The sequence below is a fragment of the Haliotis asinina genome, chromosome 4 (genome assembly GCF_037392515.1).
Source record: "Haliotis asinina isolate JCU_RB_2024 chromosome 4, JCU_Hal_asi_v2, whole genome shotgun sequence".
NCBI classification, from domain to species: Eukaryota; Metazoa; Mollusca; class Gastropoda; order Lepetellida; family Haliotidae; genus Haliotis; species Haliotis asinina.
The window spans coordinates 15,843,382-15,860,504 of record NC_090283.1 but is presented as its reverse complement, the minus strand read 5'-3'; the positions used below and the strand labels follow the sequence as shown (position 1 = coordinate 15,860,504).

The window sequence follows — 17,123 nt, the reverse complement described above, 5'->3', positions numbered from 1 at the left end:
TGTTATCGTTGCCTCACTACCTTTCGCTATCGGTATTATTTTACAATTGATATCTTGCTATTAAACAGATAACATACACTTGCATTAACATGGGTTTCCAGAGACAGCATATTCACTGATCGTAAAACACCTGGACCATATTCAGGGTATCAAAGTATGTACTTGGACAAGACTGCTGTTCCTAGACCTGTTCCATCAACCTTTCTGTTCAAAATATTGTAAGGTTGATGACAATTCTTCACCATATTGCTTTCGGTCAAATTTAAAAATCGTGGTCTCTTGTCGGAGATGACCATGTCTGTCTCTCTAATTCCTGACGAATATGAATCGTTCAGAGTGCCACATTTCACAGCATTATTTCGTCAACGTGAAAAAACATCACATTATCATAATAATTCCTTATGAAAAATTAGAGTAAAATGGAATGAAATCCATGGTGATGTTCCGTTTGGATTTTCGATCCCCGAAGATATTTTTTATTAATCTCTCTTATTTGAAATATTACATTAGGATAATGATATACTGGAGACTAAGAATGCCTGTCTGCTGCTAAATATGCACTTAAAATGATATGCGAAAATATTTGTCACAATATATACAGTAGTAACCTATGCACAGAACGTAATAACTGTATATGAGAATGGAATGTCGAAAGAACAAGCAGGTGCTCTGTCAGGAATCATTCACAGCTGTCGTAACTTGAACATCTATCGAGGGTGTACTTGGACCATCCGACATCTGCTCCTGAATCTTCCGGGTTTGTTGCTAGGAGACAGTTGAAGCCAGCTGTTGGGTGGTAACTGAAACCCTGACAGGACGTGTTTGCGTAACACCGGGTGCTGCAATCAGCGGCAGAAGTAACAGCGAGTGACGTCATTGGTGTTGACACTTTGATGTTGAGCTCCTTACTATACACTGTCACTGAAAGTAAACAGTGTCATTAAGAATACTCAGTTGAACATCACTTTAATCACATAAGACATTAGAAAATATGAATGACAACAAGTGACATCATGTAGTTATATAATTTACATTGTATTAAGACATTTATATGGGAACACAGCATACTAAACAAAACACAAATAGTTAAACGTGATTACGTGAACACACTGAGCACAAATTGAACACATAGGACATAACTGAAATTTGTCCAGCATAATGTTCAGTTTCAATACAGTCGTACAGGAAGTTCAAACATCATACATCTATTTTACTGAAATGAAATATGTTACTCAAAATATGGAGTAACTTGAAGGAAAATATATTTTTGTGATAAAAATGCATGTTCAGATCTGGAATGACATTCCAGAGGTAGCCTCGATGGATAGTTTACTAAGTTCCATGGGGACCAAATGCATCACATTATTATGTAATAGTATTGTTTAGCTTGGTGGCTTGAGTGGGGTGGCTTGTGTCAGCACACAAACAACTTCTAAATGAACATGTTTCCTTTTATTCAGATTTTTTTTCAAAAGTCATTCCATCAAAGGAAGAAATTGTTTTATTGGTCCTTTTGTCAAGTTTTCATGGTTGAAGATTATCCACAATGAAGCTGAATGATCACACTACAAACTGATGTGCGATGATTGAAAGTGAGAACAACAGGTTGATAGGTAGTTACATACTCTGGAGAGGACAGATCAATGACCACCACAACAGTGAGTGAGGTAACGTTTGCAGTCACATCGACAAGAGTACAGCCATGTTAAGACTAAAACAAGTTTAAATTCACCATGTACATGTAAATTATAAAAAAGGACAAAGGACAGTAAAATAATTAGAATATCACAGATTTTATTGCAAAATTAGTACGAACAACTAAAATATCTTAACTATTAAAGGAAATACAATATAACAGAACGGGCCATACATCGCCAACAACAGAAGGTAGATCACCTTATTAGAGAGCATTAGGACATGAAGCCTACTTGGATCTACGTGCAATAGAAAAAAAAGATTAGTTCTAAACATTTAGTGCTGCCAGTCAAACATATATTACCACTTGATGTTGCTGGAGTCCCTTTCACTACAACCTCTGAAACAACTAATTCTCCAGTGAGGTTTCTCCAGACCCTCACGAATCTGACTGGTCGTGGGTGGTAACAATTAAACGTGAAGGTTTCTCCTTTGCCGACTACTTCTGGACACTGGCCGCAGATGAAGGTGTTGTCCGGACAACCACTGTAGCCATCGGCGTGCACCTCCACATATGCGCTCCCAAGCTGACTTCCTGTTTGAGTCAAGGCAAGACGTTTCTCAACACATCTAAATATGCCACTAGGAATCTTGTATTTGATGATAACAATATAGTGTCATAGTTCAAAAAGAAGAAATCTATTGGTTCATCATCGACACCCTATATATACCTGCCACATAAGGAAATTGTGCACACCGAAAATATGAATAAAAGCACGCAGTGTCTTTATACATAAATACAGGTGTATTTATGTTGTGTGCAGTCCGTGCAACTGTCATTCAAACGTTCACAAATTCACATGAGAAGTCACACATCATGCCAAGATTAACATCGGCTCAAAGCCAAGAATCCACTGGAACGGTTCGAGCACGAATGAACCAACAACAGGTGGCAGCACATTTCCAATGCCATTCCAACACAATATCCAATATCCAATATCCAATATGCCAAGCGTTATCAAAACAGCACTGACTTTGCTGACTACCCACGCCCTCAAGTAACGACGCAAAGACATGGCAGTTGGATTAGGGTGACTCATCTCAGGCACAGGTTCCAGTCGGCAGTGACCACGTCCTATTGAGTTGGGTGAATTTTGTTTTACGCTTCACTCAGCAATGTTCCAGCTGTCTGTAAATATTCGAGTCTGGACCAGATAATCCAGTGATCAAGAACATGTGCACCGATCAGCTGGGAACCGATGACATGTACCAACCAATTCAGCGAGCCTGACCACCCGATCCCGTTAGTTGGCTCTTACGACAAGCCGAGTCGACTTTTTATGCCAAGAATGGGTTGCTGAAGGCCTATTCTACCCTGGACCTTCATGGGTGGACCACGTCCTAGACCATTCCATGACCGCGCAGTTTCCATCCCAAAGCTGCTTTGGAGTCGACCACGACGCCCTGCTAAAAGACCCAGTTTGACACAACGTCAACTGCATACGGTGGTCATACCCTTTCTTGACTTTGTGATTTCGTCGAGTGACCCTTGTTCGATTTTGAACTTCTGACGTCATCGTTACGGATATTGTCCCTGTTACTTTGACATTTTTTTGTGATCAGCTTATATAATGTCTACATCACTTCGTCTTTGGCGTGTTACATTCCAATTCTGAATGCATTTTCTGTGTGAACAGGTTCATGGTGTGGCTAGTATATTATAAAATGTTACCTATAAGTCAGCAATTGTTTGGATCAGCGTCTGTACTGGCGACGACGACCGTTATAACCGAGTGAGTGGAGTTTTACGCCGCTTTTAGCAATATTTCAGCATTATCAGCTTTTCACTTCCGGGGACACCAGAAGTGGGCTTAACACATTGTTCCCATGTGGAAAATAGAACCCGGTTCTTAAGCGTGATAAGCTTAACGCTAAGCTACCCCACCGCTTAGTCCATTATCAAGCTACCGAAGTATGAACAACTGTATCTATATCTAAGCAAAATTTACACTCCCTGAACCATTGACTGAAGACTAGTCTTCAGGATAATTCTCAAACGGTTTCACAGTATTTAAGATTCTATGTTACATAAAGTGCATGCCGACTCACCAAAACTATAAGAGACGTCACTCGTAACTGAGATGTTGTGAATGGTGAAGTATCCCTGTAGATCTCCCTGCCAGTAGGGATTGACGCTGGGCCATGTCCTAGCTGGTATAGATCCCGGATTGTTGTTTCCATCGTTAGCATAGTCAGCGTTCCAGTAGGTTATGCTGACTACACTGGGCTTTCCCACCATAATGTTCTCCGCCTTGATTGCACCTAAAGCACATTTTGGTAACAAATTGAAATTCATCATCAAACAGAAAGCAACTCGATCAGAGACAATGATAACAATTTGAACGTCCACATCCAAACTAGCATATCGTGTATTGATATGAATCTGGATAAGATGCCATTTTACGCATTTGCGTGCGTGCGTGCGTGCATGCGTGCGAACGGTGGTAATCGTAATGTTGTGTATAACAATTACTGGATCCTTGATATCAATACGTAATTTTGTTTTTCAAAAATATGTATAGTTTTCCGTAAGATAGACACAATGCATCACTACAAGACAACTTATAAGAAGGATGAAGACCTTATAATCCTGAGAAAAGACTATGGGGGCAGGGGGCTTGGATATAAATGTCTGTTTTTCTTTCTTCATCATATTGCCACCTCAGGCACGCACCCACGAATGTAAAAATTTCAGTTTACGAAGATTTGCCCATTATGTCAATAGAAGAACGGGGACAAACAAATTCGGTAGCCAGTGAATTCCAAAACTCATATATCCAATCAAGAAAAATATGATCGATCTAGCATTCATTTTCAGAGAGGGGATCGTCACCCGAAAATATATCTATTGTGTTGAAACTTGGACAGCCTTCTTCCTTATCAGACCTGTTAGACTTAGTGCCCAATGTCCAGAGCTTCAAGACGCAGCAAGAAATGAAACGTTATTTCTAATGAATCATTTAAAGAAACATCATTCATGAGCTCCATAAATGAGATTGCCAGTCGGCTGAGTATAAACAGTATCAACAGACCTCTAACTTTCACTTGTATCGCGTTTGCGAACATTTGTCATGTATTGATGAAACAAAGGACCTATACCAGTCTATACCAAATTTTATTGAAGTATCGAACGCATAGTCAGTAATGAATATGACACCTTTGTTATGACACGTACTATCAATGAATTGATGTGTAAGGAGGAAAAGACACTCCAGTACGCTTCCTGTGACACATTAACGCTGTTTACAATCGATATTTTCTTCATAAAAGGGGAGTGGGTTGTATGTATGTATTTCTGGATGAGTGCTATGCTAAGATAAAAATAACAAAACGTGTCCAATCCCAAATGTTTCTCTGTCTTTGTCTATCTTCCATTTTTCATTGTCACACACTGACCAGGTGATAAAAAACAAATGACGATACTGCCATTAAAATAATTAAAAAATGAACGCAAACAACAGGGATTTTTTTTATTATCCAACGAAGCAGATTCAACAGGCTGAAAAAACGCAAAAGCCTGCGAACATCAGAATGTTGGTATCAGGTAAGAATTTGCAGCTTCTCAGAAAGTATATTGATTAAAAGGCTTTCTGAGTCTTTGACTGAAACGTATTTTCAGCGGTATAGAGAGATAAAACTGGTATAAAAACAAAACAGCATTAATTTAACAAAGTTCATGACTTCCAACTTCGTCATGAACTAAATCCACATAAAGAATAAAAACATATTTCAATCGAGAATGACAACGAAGGCACATTTCTTTAGACTTGTTTCTAATTACCACTGCATCCGTCAAGAGGCATGTTTGACTTAACTGAGTTGAAAAATTGTGACAGCGCTAATTTCGAATAAGAATGCATGATGTGACGTTATTCGGTTACTGCTAGACACATATTAGATGATCCTGTGCACTAAACGCATTTGTGACAAGAGAGGCGGTACAACGAATTGGGCGAGTACACTTGGCTGCTACAGGTAGCTTGACGATTATGCACGTGCAATACATGCTAACCGTGACATGAAATCAACACCGCTACTGATTAACACCTGTCTCGCTACTGTTTTACACCTGCTATAACAATTCATGCGTGAAATGCACGGGGAAAATGAACTTCTCGATATTTATCAGACAACCTGTCTCCCTCTTGTTTCAAGTGGATCGTTCTGTGGGGCGTTCCCAAGTATGCAAATTGGGGTCATTTGACAGGTCGTGGATCATCTTATATGTGTTTACCAGTAGTGTTTTTCATTACTGTGTTAGTCATCATATGTTTCAATTGCATATTCATGGAATATTCCTATTGTTTACATTCAGGCAGTGGGGTAGTCAAGTGGGTAAAGCATTCGATCGTCACGCCTAGGGCACGGGTTCGATTCTCAACATGGGTACAATGTGTAAAACTCATTTCTGGCATCCCTGCCGTGATATTGCTGGAATATTGACAAAAGCGGCGTAAAACCCCACTCACTCACTCTTGCTTGTCTAATTTGCCGCTGATTCTGGCCTAAATGCTAAACATACAGGGACCTACTATAGATGATTAAATATAATACATACCTTGTAGAAAAGTACAGAAAACAGCGAACAACACGTTTCTGGCCGTAATCCTCCTCATGCTTCCGTCTCTAGGTGTCGGAGCGTTTAAGATCGACGCTGATCAGCATCTGTATCAGAATTTCATCTGTATTATTCATGTAATATAATTACGAGATCAATAACAGAGATACATCAATTTCACTAAATGATTATCCGTTATTCCTATTAGTCGCGTCCTTGGCCGACTCTGAAGTATTGACCCAAAGCATGTCAACAGATAAATATTTGCCTTGGTGGACACAAAGGAACCAGGCCAAACACGTGACGAATCCAGGTCAACGCGTGTGTTCATGAAATACTAGGCGGGATAAACCTTTTCATGATTAGGAGAAGCATCTGTGAAAATCATGAGCCACTATCGGAAGATGGGAATTTTCTTCCTTCTGGTCACAAACACGTGCAAAGGCAAGCCAAATTGTTCGCTTGCCAAACAAAAGACCATACGTTCGATGGGGACAATGTGTGAAGAAAATCGGATATGTCCCCTGCCTCCATATTGTTAAGAGTGTGGCATGCACAGGAAGTCGTGTAAATAAAAGTACATGTGCGTGGAATTTGGATCTTTTCTCGATATGCTTTCTGAAAACGTTTTGAAAGATTCCAAAACAGGATTCATATTTCAAATCTTCTCAGAGAGAAAGAAAGAAAGAGTATGATTTCTCGAAGGTCGAAGTTATGAAATACACATTGTAACCCCGGTACACGGGAAGGCCTCCAGCATAACATGAAAACAAACAAAATGTATCTTCCAAAATAGAAAGATATGCTGTGAGAGACCACTGGGACGCAAAACCAGGTAGGATATTCGACAAGTCCATGATTGACACAACGCTGTTTGACTATATGTAAAAAGAAACAGGACTTCTACGCACTTCTTAAGCCCATTCTTAACACACTGGCTACGATTAAAGTTAAGAATTGTTAGGACTACTAACGTTTCGAGAGTAAGGGCCCAGATGCATTATTCTTATCTCCAAATTTACAAAAAACGTTTACAAATGTATGTAAATCCGGTGTCAATATAGGCTTACAGCTTGCTCAGCTTGACCTGAGCTACTCTACATATGCATGACCAGGGAGGTCAAATGGCACAAACAGCAGGTCGAATAAACTTTTTGAAATATGGAATGAAATTAATATTGCGTTCGTGCGAAGCATGCATACATGGGACACATTAAACCCCTTTTCTTAAAGTTAGGACATTGCTGACGATTTCTCGACAGTGAGATGTTAAACGGCAACCTTGCCGCGGTTGTTCGGACATGTTGACAATCAACTGACAAAGCCAAACCCCTTCACAATAATAGACCTAAACAGTCTGGACACTAGTATTCACCTGGTCGGGCAAGGATGAACAAGTTGTAGCGGAAATACTGTTACATGGCCTATTAAATAATATACTGAAAAAAAAACTGATTCAGAAGTTAGCAACATGTATTTTTCGAATGAACGAAAGATATTGTCAAATATTTGAACGCTTTTAACTGTGACAGGGCTTGTCAGGTTGATATTGGGTGAAATGGTGAGTGACATTACTATCGTTTAACCTGGAGAGACAGCGGCAAATTGTAAATTATCCAGTCTGGAATAGACAATCAAGTCATCCACAGTATGACCATTGATCTATACTAGAGAGATCAGTGTCTGGCTCTCCAACCCCCAGGACCATCCCCTAAGCCAGTGACCGTAACCCACCCTCCAGCATGCAACATCCCAAAGGAGTGATTTACAAGATCAACTGTGAATGTGGTGATGCATATATGGGTGAAACCTCCCGCCCCGTTGACACCCGCATAGAAGGACACAAGTCCTCTATAGCCAAGGCAGACAGCAAATCGGCCCTCTTAGGCCATCAACAAAAATTCCTCTCTCATCGAATCAAGTTCGACTAATTCGAAGTCCTGTCAACCAAACATTGGGAAGCCATCTAAATTCGCCACCACAAACCTGTGATCAAACGAGACCAAGGATACTAGTGCTGTTTGTTGTCTTAGTTCCGTACTGGTCTGTTCCACTTATGTACCACTTGTTTACTCTATCACATGCTGTTGTTATGTTAATCCGCTGTTTGTCACAACATACCATGTATACGAAGCTTTTCACTATTGGGTTGTATTCACATTTAGCTTGAAAAAGATGTAAGAATCTACATCGAAACGTTGCTCAACGTAATAAACAAGAAGTTGTAAACCATGAAGCTGTATGTTTCATTAGAGGGATACGATACCACGTGACAACCATGTCGGACAGCCTGACCACCAGATTCCAGAAGTCGCCTGTTATGACAAGCGTGGGTTTCTGAAGATCAAAATTAAATGGAAACTGGATCTTCACGGGTCGCTTTAAATGTGCCCAATTACACACAGTCTGATAGTGTAAATGAAACATCAAAAATTGATTGATCATGATTTGGCAAAAATTAAAACACACAGGAACACACAACGTAACACTATTCGTGACGCCACGCTAAAAACAGCATGTTTATTTTCGTTGTAAACGTATGTTTGTACATCAAATAGTGCATGTGCTATGTCGAAATACTGATTGGCTGCCAACGGCATACCAGATTATCAATATCCTGGGTTTTGCGATCTGATAAGACATTATCAGACTTTATTATCAAGGAGGAAATTCTTTTCTTATGAAAAACGGCCTCAAAACGAATGTACACATATTTCACTAAAATATACATAATAATCATTTGCAATGATTGTTCATGGTTGTATGCAATTAACCTCATGGTTGTATACAATTAACCTCATGATTCTATACAATTAACCACATAGGTGATATCAGTCATCATAGGAGTGAACATAGAATTCTAAATTGCAAAACAGGTACTCATCTGATAATCGAAACCACCTTCCATTTTAAGCAAAATGACTAACTTCCAAACATTCCAAAAGCAGCAAAGATACACTAAAATACAACTAATGAACCGAAACAAGGAGTGAGAAATTATAACTATGTTCATTCCACGAGCTCCTTGGGTATAATAAATGCGACAGCGTGCAAAGCCCGTACTGAGATCTCAAAACTACGTGCCTACGCCCTTTACAATGTATTATCGACCAACAGAACTGACAAACTGTCCAAAAGCATCCAAAGCTGTCAATAACGCTTTAGTATAGTACCAGGAAGCCAATAATCTAAATACCTGCATGTTTAGATTCCATAATGCGTTTGGAGTAAATAAACCCTTGAGGTTCTCAACATTTGTCAAATGAAATGGTATGTCAGCTTCAGTCCTTAATGTGAACCCGAGATGAAGCATTTAAGTTAAGTAAATAATTGATGTCCTTTGTCGCTGTGGCAGAGGTCTTTAAAGTTTGTGAGAGATGTGCATTTAAAGAATACCACTCTTAATGTATAACGCGTATTGCATTTAAGAAGAATTTACATTGTGTTATATGGAAGGGATTAGTTATAGCTTTATAGATTTGAAAAATGGATAGGAATGCGTTAAGGTTTTGTTAATGTACTTTACTGATGTATAAGCGTGATACTGTCGATTGATGCATGTTTAAAATGTAATTTCATATTGATTACCGATCTCTTTATATAACACAATGTGCCTTTTAACATAAGGTAATAGTGGCAGATTGTGTGATAGTGACAGTACGGTCTCGTTACAGACCTAAACAGTGTTTACCATGATAATAATGATCATCTTTGTCTCTTAAAGTGTTCACAAAAAATACCAGTATTGTATTGTCATACGTTTCGCGGATGGTTATCTAACAAAATTTCTACCCGCGAAAACTTCTACAAAAAGTCTACGCAGAATAATGCACGTGCCTATGGATATAATTGAAGCCCAGGGTGGGATTATAGAGAGAGGATTTGGGAGTAGAGGATTCAAATATGTTCAGTAACAACTTATTTCTTACTGAGCTAGACTCTGGACCTCAGACTGGCTGTTCAATACAAGGAAGACCCTGCTGTCCAGACACAGATCAGGTAGTGTGGTGCCTATGTGCCCTTTTCTGTAGAAACTTCACCCTGCCCTTTTTGTGGTCTGGAGTAAACACTATCAGGGAGCTGCCGTCCTTACCCTTCTCCCTGTAGACTGCGTCCAGGATACTTGGGTTGATGCCATGGAGTCAGTCCCAGATGTGCCTAGAGCTACTGCCCTCAACGACTTGGTACATTGTCTGCACGTGGGTCGACGATGACGCCAGATCCCTCATCCAACTTGGAATCATCACCTGACTGTCGGGCCCCGCACCAACAACTTGGATGGATTCCACAGTAGACAAAACCAGACCTTGCCCTATCGCCATCCCAACATTTTCAGATTCACTGAAGTGATTAAGAAGACTGAGACTGCAGACACGGTAAAAATTGTTCAACTTGAATTTGGAGCAGCCCAATCGGCAAGAAAATGTATCTACAGGGAGACAGAGAATCGACTGTTGAAACTGAAGGACAAGCTTCTAACCAGTTAGAAAACACCACTGCGAATTCTAGATGTTCTCGGACACCTCCTAAAACTTGCCTAAATCAGACATAATGTTGTGGCATTTCAAATTGCTGACGTTTAGATATATTACATGTTATGATATTTATATGTCAATCAACAATTCATCATACACCTACTACTTCTTGTACGATACTTGAATTTGATCGTATGCCTAATGAAGCCTTAATAATTGGACTAGTCCATCCAGTGCACTTGAGGTAAGCGAGAGGGGATTAGATGTGGACTGGACCGCGTAAACAGCGATGTATGCAGGGCTGGGACTGGTACTCGGTACTCGAATCCGGTAGAGCAGGCATCGAGCCCTATCTCCAGTACCCGGAAAGGGAGAGAATTCTATAATAACAAGGGCAGGTGATGGTTTGTCTTTTTCATAACTGACCTAACACACATTAGTATTGTCCGCTAATAGAGCTTATTACTAACGACTGTAATTTATCTGCGCATGAGCAGTGAAGTAAAGCACCAGTAGCGTTTTAACGAGGAATATAAGAAATGGTGTTATTCATATTTGGGTTAAACATTCGCAAATAAATAGGTAGGGAGTTTGATGTCTTCTTACCGCCCTTTCAATTTACAATAATAACCTCTGTCAAAGGGTTCAAAACATTGACAGAATGATTTGTACCGCAATAAACTGATCACAAATAACGCTGTATTGGAAAACACTCAAACATCATTCGTGGGTGAAAAGAACTGATCTTAGATATAAACATTCATATTTTTTCTCAGCTTACTTACATTTTCTTTTAAAGTACTCTGCGCTCAAGTTGATGGAAATGAATCTGAAAAGTTCATATCATGCAGGAAGATCATTAAAAAGCGCATGATTATGTGAAAAATAAAGAGAAAGTAAAAGAAAATCTGTATTCACCTGAATTAAAAAGTTATCTCTCCGACTTCTAACACTGCCACAGAAAGCTTTACCAGAGTGTAATAACACACAACTTCAACAATCAGTTATTACCTCATGCACTTGAGGTTTCAAATGGACTTGGAGTAAGCTATATATTTTGAAATGAGATTCATTATTCGGTGCATTAAGTACATTAGCTCATTTGAGTGGCAAGTAGACGTCGGTGTGATAAACCAACGGCAACGGCAACGGCAACGGCAACGTTCTTGGTAAATACAACGACTATAGCTTTATCCCTATTTGATTCATTCTCTCCCCACAGATGTTACTCCTATCATCCCACATAGGAAGGTATGACAAGAGTAACCCCTGTAGAGGGACAATGAACACAAAGGAGCGGAGACCAACATTGTCACTAAACTGTTGATCATTTTGAGATTGGTGAGAACGAGCAAGGGGAATACTTGCGATATTCCGAAAAACTAAATTCTCTCAGAGAGGGCTGAAGGAGGAGCCGAAATCTCTAATAGCTTGTGCTAATCCGATTATCGAGACAAGAGCATGGTAAGAATATTCCGACACACCTGGCTGTTCGGCCAAAGAATGCTCCAGATGATTTGTATGTACGTCCCCTTCAGAAACCAAGAAATGATCAGTGGTTTAGTGTTCAACCGACAGGAAAACATAAAAAAAACCCCCAAAACAACAAAAACAAAAAACAAAACAGACCATTGGTAGGATGTGCAGACGTGCAGCCACGGTAAGTTGTCCAGCTACATATTTCCAATCATTCATGATAGTTGCACGAGCAGTGTTTCATGAAAAACCGCGTTAACAACCTCGTTAGTTCTTGCCCAACTAAAATGATAAGCATTAATATCCGTCTTTCTGTGCACACCTTGAGGCAGTGCAAATGCGAAACATCTTTTGATGTTAGGAAACAAAAAGAGATGGCGATGACTCCTTGTTATGGCTTGTCTGTAATTCCAACAGGCACTGAACAAGAACAGAAGTCTTTGTAGTCTTTGTTTGTGTAATCTTAAAGTGACACCGACAGAAGCCAAAACATTTCTGTTTTTGGACGAAATACGTATATGGTTCGCATTTCTTAAAAGGTAATATTTATAAAGCCACATAGTTCCCTGGCATTTATGAAGTAGCACTGAGTGACACTAATATTTTCAAATGTACTACGCTATACCAATGATTCTTTGCCGGAATCTGCCGTAACTATTCCCTTCGTGCGACGTGGGCCACGAGATTGTATCAACTATAAATTGACGAGGACCTAATTGCTAAAACAACCTTCCACAGGAGCAATGCAGTGAGGAAATATAAACGAAGCAGCACTGAACAGGAAACAGCTGTCAGCGACGTCATCTTAGGGAAGAAACTGAAACCAGAACCAACCGTCGATGCAAGTTCTGAGACGATTGTCAGTGGAACAACTACGATCGGTCATGCTCAAATTTCACTGAAAGTGGCTATCATCTCTTGGCGTTTTCACACTTGTTGGAGCTCCTGGCTGTGTCTGACGTACTGTCTCCTTGTCGCAGTAGCTGCATCAGTATGATGACAGATGCTTGGGTAAATTTGTATGTAATGTCTTGCGGTGTCTAGTTTCTTTTGAACACTAGTATACCACAGTCGAGTACCATTCCGCCGCTTGACAATCATGAATTAGGACAAATATATAAAATTTCTGAATTTTAGGTCGCGTAATCCTAAAATATTCTTTCAAAGTTTACCTTATATCTGTAAATGAAATCCCTGGAAACCTTCACTGTTAAGAGTGTAAAGGGGTGCGCTTGAGAAGTGCGCTTAAGAAGTGCGCTTAAGAAGTGCGCTTAAAATAATAAGTTCTAATTATTCTTGCAAACAAAAGTATTGTCTAAGACAATTACTCAGAAAGAGAATATTTATATGGAAAACTTATGCATTTAAGGTACATAGTTGTAACAATGTAACACAGACTTTACTGAATGTCTCAAACCCGCCGCCATTTTGTTTTTATCACACATACATGTATCCAAATCTCCTTTAGGTCGGAAAACTCCCCCACTACTCCATCCTCGCACACCACCACCACCCAGCAACTCATCAATAAATGTAAAAATGTATTTGCAAGTATTTTTTTTAGGATAACTGTGAAAAAATGACAGTGAGGTTTAACGAGTTATGCCATAAAGAGAAAAAAATATGACGATATATATGAACAGAACGTCATCTGAGAAAGCAACACTTTACCTTTGGTGTTTTGGGCGTACAGGGTGGAAAAAAAGATCCAGATGAAGTTCATGAAACATACCTTTTAGCAGTGCGAAGCAAAGAGTGAACAGCATATTCCAGCCAGATGTCGTCTTCGTAACACCTCTTCTAGACGCTTCTGTGTATTCGCATCGAACTGAGCCTGTTTGCGGCTGATGTATATTCGTGTTTCAAGTATACAGTATGCACGAAACAGACCAAATCTACATCAATGCCGATGAACGATTATCCACATCACATTTACTTGCAGAACATTGGGTATTGATTTAAGTATGTCGGTGGAGTAATTTTCCCCTCCTCTGTTACTAAGAGACAGGGCTGAACCAGACACATTGAACATTGTTGTAATTAATGGCATTGTGTCAGTTAAAGATTATTTGGTAATCATAAGCGTCGATGACATCATGATGGCCTCGGTAACATTTGAACACCAGTTTTGAAGAGAGAATTATAGCCAATTGATTGTAAGGTATCAGCAACATGCAGGTAAACTAGTACCTGTTGTGTCTACAGTAAGGAGAACATGCAAAATGTAGAAAACACCAGAACGAGTGTAGACTATGATAATGTATTTTCAAAAATCGGTTTGAATCCAAATGTAGGGATATATTTTGAAGAGTGTTTGTTGTTTTCAGCTTCACCCGGCAATATTCCAGGTATATGGTGGCGGTCTGCAAATAGTCGAGTCTGGTCCAGACAATCCAGTGATCATCGGTTGCGATACGATGACCCGTTCAGGTCAGAAAGCCTGATCAACTGAGACCATATGTCTCCTATTACAACGTGCACTGGTTGCAGAAGACCAAGTACTGGTGTCCTCCATATCGAATGGAGAATTAAAGTCAGTGTGTATAAATAGAACATCATGTACACTTGCATGTGCAACATATGTACAGTACAGCTTTAAATAAATATACACGTGTAGCAATAACTTTTTACAAATAAAAATGGTTTATCTGCGATGAAGCAAATTTCGGAAAGATCTTGAAAAAAGACCCTCCCCCCCCTCAAAAAAAATAAAATAAAAGAAACAACAACAAAACAAAAGTAGAAATGAAGAAAAAAACCCCCAAAAACCAAAACATAAGCAAACAAAACACCCACACCCACACCCACCCCCACCCCACACACAGACACACAGAGAAAATACATAAAAATAAATGCTAATAAAAAATAAATAAGGAAAAGAAACAAGAACCAAAAAACAACAAAAACAAACAAACAAACAAACAAACACAAACAAACAAAAACAAACAAAGCAAAAACAAAAAACAAAAACATTGGATCAGCATGGTTAATGATTCCTGTATCTAGCAATTTCACTTTAGAACCATCAGGGGGTGGATGTTTTTGACGTTTTCTCAGGCCATGGCATTATTACATTGAAAAGCAGATAGCTCGTCTATATTTCGTCCATAACATATAAATCTGTATGTGTAAGAACTTTTGAATTTCGTGATTGGCGAGTTAATAATGACCTGGGGTGATGCAAAAATGTGCATTTAGCATCAAAATATCATTAATAGTTAATATTTTTTATTAATGCTAAACATTCAATTATTGATTCTGTTAGAAAATAATTCTGAACAAACAAAATCAAATTAACATCGAAACACGTGTATGTTTTTCATTATTTCATTACAAAAGGCTTGTGTCAGTGTTGTAACGCTATTGCATAGGGGAAAACATGTGAAAACTCCTTTGTTGCAAAATATTTACGTCGAATATGGTTCAAACAGTGGCCCATGGGCGAAAATGTTGAGAAGGATGTAAATGAATGAAAGTGCCTTTATGAGTTTTTTGGCTTAATTTCCCAAATTAAAGGTTTTTTTTAAATATGCGAGAAAAATTACTTTTACTCAAAATACATCTTTTCTTGTGTTTTGGAGGTTGTAAATGAATGAGAATATACTTATAAGTATCATGACACAAAATGTTGACTTAATTCAGATCTGCTAATTACAAGAATCTGCACTTCCACTCAAAATACATAGGTTTTTTTTCTATTTTGGAGGTTGTAAATTACAAAAAAATGAAATCATTCCGGTCTTAATTCGGCTAATCTCGCTCGGACAAAAATATTTTCATTTGCCTGTTTTCTTTATTTTGCAAACATGTGGTTATAAAATAGATAAAATTATAATGACAAATAATTTCAGTTTAATTTAGTGTGTTTAGTTTTATGTAGCACGCGGCAATATTCCAGCAATGCGGCGGCGTTTTGTAGATAATCGAGTTTGAACCAGACAATCCAGTGATCAACAGCATGAGAATCGGTATGCACAATTGGGACATGTGTCAACCAAGTCAGCGATCTAACCACCCGATCCCGTTAGTCGCCTCTTGCGACAAGCATAGTCGCCTTTTATGGCAAGCATGAGTTGCTGAAGCTCTGTTCTACTCAAGATCTTCACGGGTCCTGAACTCAGAGCTTTACTTCCAGCAACATGTACACTTAGAATACTTTTGAATTTATGTATTCTATAAATATAACAAAAGTTACGCTATATCTATGAAGTTGAAGCTATTTGTGAAAGCCCACATCAAGATTGACCGAACTCCAGTGACATAAAGACTATGCTGGGACACATTGATAAACAGTGTTGTGAGATCTTTAAACTGTATTGAAATATGTCTTGTCAATCCCACTGACATTCGCCAATAACCACTTACATATAAACCACACAGTCTGTGCTTCTTCAGAACAAATAAGTAAGCAAGTACCCCAAACTCGGCAATTAAGGAAAGAACTCAAAATACTGTCACCTTCCGTCCAGGACAGTCGTGAGTTAATGGTCTTGTAAAACCCCTCACAAAGGAAACACAAAGCACCAAAATTGTGTTTCTTTCTAAGTGACACACGGTATGTTGTCAAAGTTTCCGTTGTTGAATACATTCTGTCGTGGGTAAAACCTAACGCTTGGAAAGTGTACCTACCCAGTAGTTTTAAGTGAAGCTATTGAGTTTAGCATGTTTCGTTTTAATATTGTGAGATCCATTTTAATAATTCTCGTTTGCCCGTCCCAGCTTTTCTTCGACCGAGGTGTTATGGGGTATTCTCCTATTTGTCAGACGAGAAATAATCTACAACAGGGATAAGTCACTCGCTTACTTCCTTTACCATTTGTACTAATTAACATGCGCCTCGTCATGCTCCATCGTACACGATGACTTGGTTCGTTTCCAGCGCAACTTCGGTTGCGTTTTACAGTACTTCAGCCAGTTCA

General features: G+C 39.1%; 1 protein-coding gene across 1 annotated transcript; it reads right to left on the bottom strand.

The window, feature by feature from the left end:
- Positions 1–679: 679 nt before the first annotated feature.
- On the bottom strand, positions 680–6,311 carry LOC137280801 (uncharacterized). The gene is made up of 5 exons (XM_067812006.1): positions 6,250–6,311; positions 4,715–4,727; positions 3,745–3,946; positions 2,000–2,230; positions 680–921 (listed from the first exon to the last, which is right to left on the bottom strand). The coding sequence occupies exons 1-5, from the start codon at positions 6,309–6,311 to the stop codon at positions 680–682; spliced, it is 750 nt and encodes a 249-aa protein (XP_067668107.1).
- Positions 6,312–17,123: the final 10,812 nt, after the last annotated feature.